At 50.6% G+C, this 1132-nt stretch overlaps 1 protein-coding gene across 1 annotated transcript in view; it reads left to right on the top strand.

Annotated features, from left to right (window-relative positions):
- LOC103132866 (phospholipid-transporting ATPase IC-like) overlaps positions 1–1115 on the top strand; it is a 6599-nt gene extending 5484 nt beyond the window's left edge. The window contains exon 4 of the mRNA XM_016667627.1: positions 267–1115. Within this exon, the coding sequence (XP_016523113.1) occupies positions 267–497 (231 nt within the window). The 3' untranslated portion in view covers positions 498–1115. The remainder of the gene's footprint in view (positions 1–266) is intronic.
- Positions 1116–1132: the final 17 nt, after the last annotated feature.

Raw genomic sequence — 1132 nt, 5'->3', positions numbered from 1 at the left:
GTTTTTAAAAACTGTAATGGAAACGTTTCTCGCATCATGAGTCATGTGACCGGATGTTACTACTGGCAGAAACAACAAAGACGACAAACAGGAAGTGGACGGAGTGTGATGCATGTTGTTGTTTTAATAACTTCTTCTCATGTGATTTTAATTGTTTGTTATTTAATGGAAACTCTGATCTGCTTTTGTTTTGCATTTCCTCTCATCCTGTGGAAACTGTCCGCTGACTCTTTGTTTGATTTATCGGTTCTGTTTGCCGCCTGCAGGTCCAGAGGAACAAGAGTAAATACCTGCAGCAGGCGGAGGAGGAGAGGAAGAGGAGGAGCCAGGACGAGCCCTCAGCCTTCGTGAGAAACCGAGCTTCCCGCCGCTCCGCCTACGCCTTCTCGCACACGCCCGGCTACGCCAACCTCATCTCGAGCGGCCAGAGCATCCGGCGGCGCGCGACGGCGCACGGCGGCGCCCAGGAGAGGAGGCGGCGGCCGGAGGTCGTCTGATCGGACGGCCGAGCGGAGCGAAGCTGCGGCCGGAGGATTTTATTTCTGCGGATGAGCCAGACAGGAAGTGACGGAGGAATCCCTCCCGGTCGGGCTTCGCTCCGAACTGATGACTTGAAAACACTCACCGAAGAGACGGCCGCCGCTGCCGGGGGTCAGAGGTCACCCGCGTGACTCACAATGTCGTTTAACTCAGGATTGTTTTTAAATAGAGACTTATTTTTAGCAAGATGGCCGCCAGCGACTGACTGAAGCGGTTAGCGTTAGCGGCGTAGCCTAGCATCCACTGAGCACCTGGAGGAAACCAGCAGCTGCGTCGTTCTGCTGGTTCTGTCCGCTGGGCCAGAACCGGTCCTTCACCAGAACCTGCAGCATAAAATCTGATCTTATTCCGTTTTATTCTAGTGGAGGTGGGATGTAAACTACTGTAAGGCGTTTGGTAGGAAGTTTTTCTGTCATGTAAAAAATAAGTGAGCTGAAACAGTTTGTAATCATCTGGAGGAGCTTCGTCCTCCTGAAGGGACTTTTAACCCGTTTCTCCTGATTATCCTTCATGTTTTACAGCTTCTCTGTGAATTTCTTCAGGATTTTATTAAATGAACTCTGATGCTTCTCTTAGTCTTTGGTGAACATTT

Source organism: Poecilia formosa, unplaced genomic scaffold (assembly GCF_000485575.1).
Source record: "Poecilia formosa unplaced genomic scaffold, Poecilia_formosa-5.1.2 Scaffold1427, whole genome shotgun sequence".
In the NCBI taxonomy this organism is placed as follows: Eukaryota; Metazoa; Chordata; class Actinopteri; order Cyprinodontiformes; family Poeciliidae; genus Poecilia; species Poecilia formosa.
This window is presented reverse-complemented; position numbering and strand designations above follow the sequence as displayed.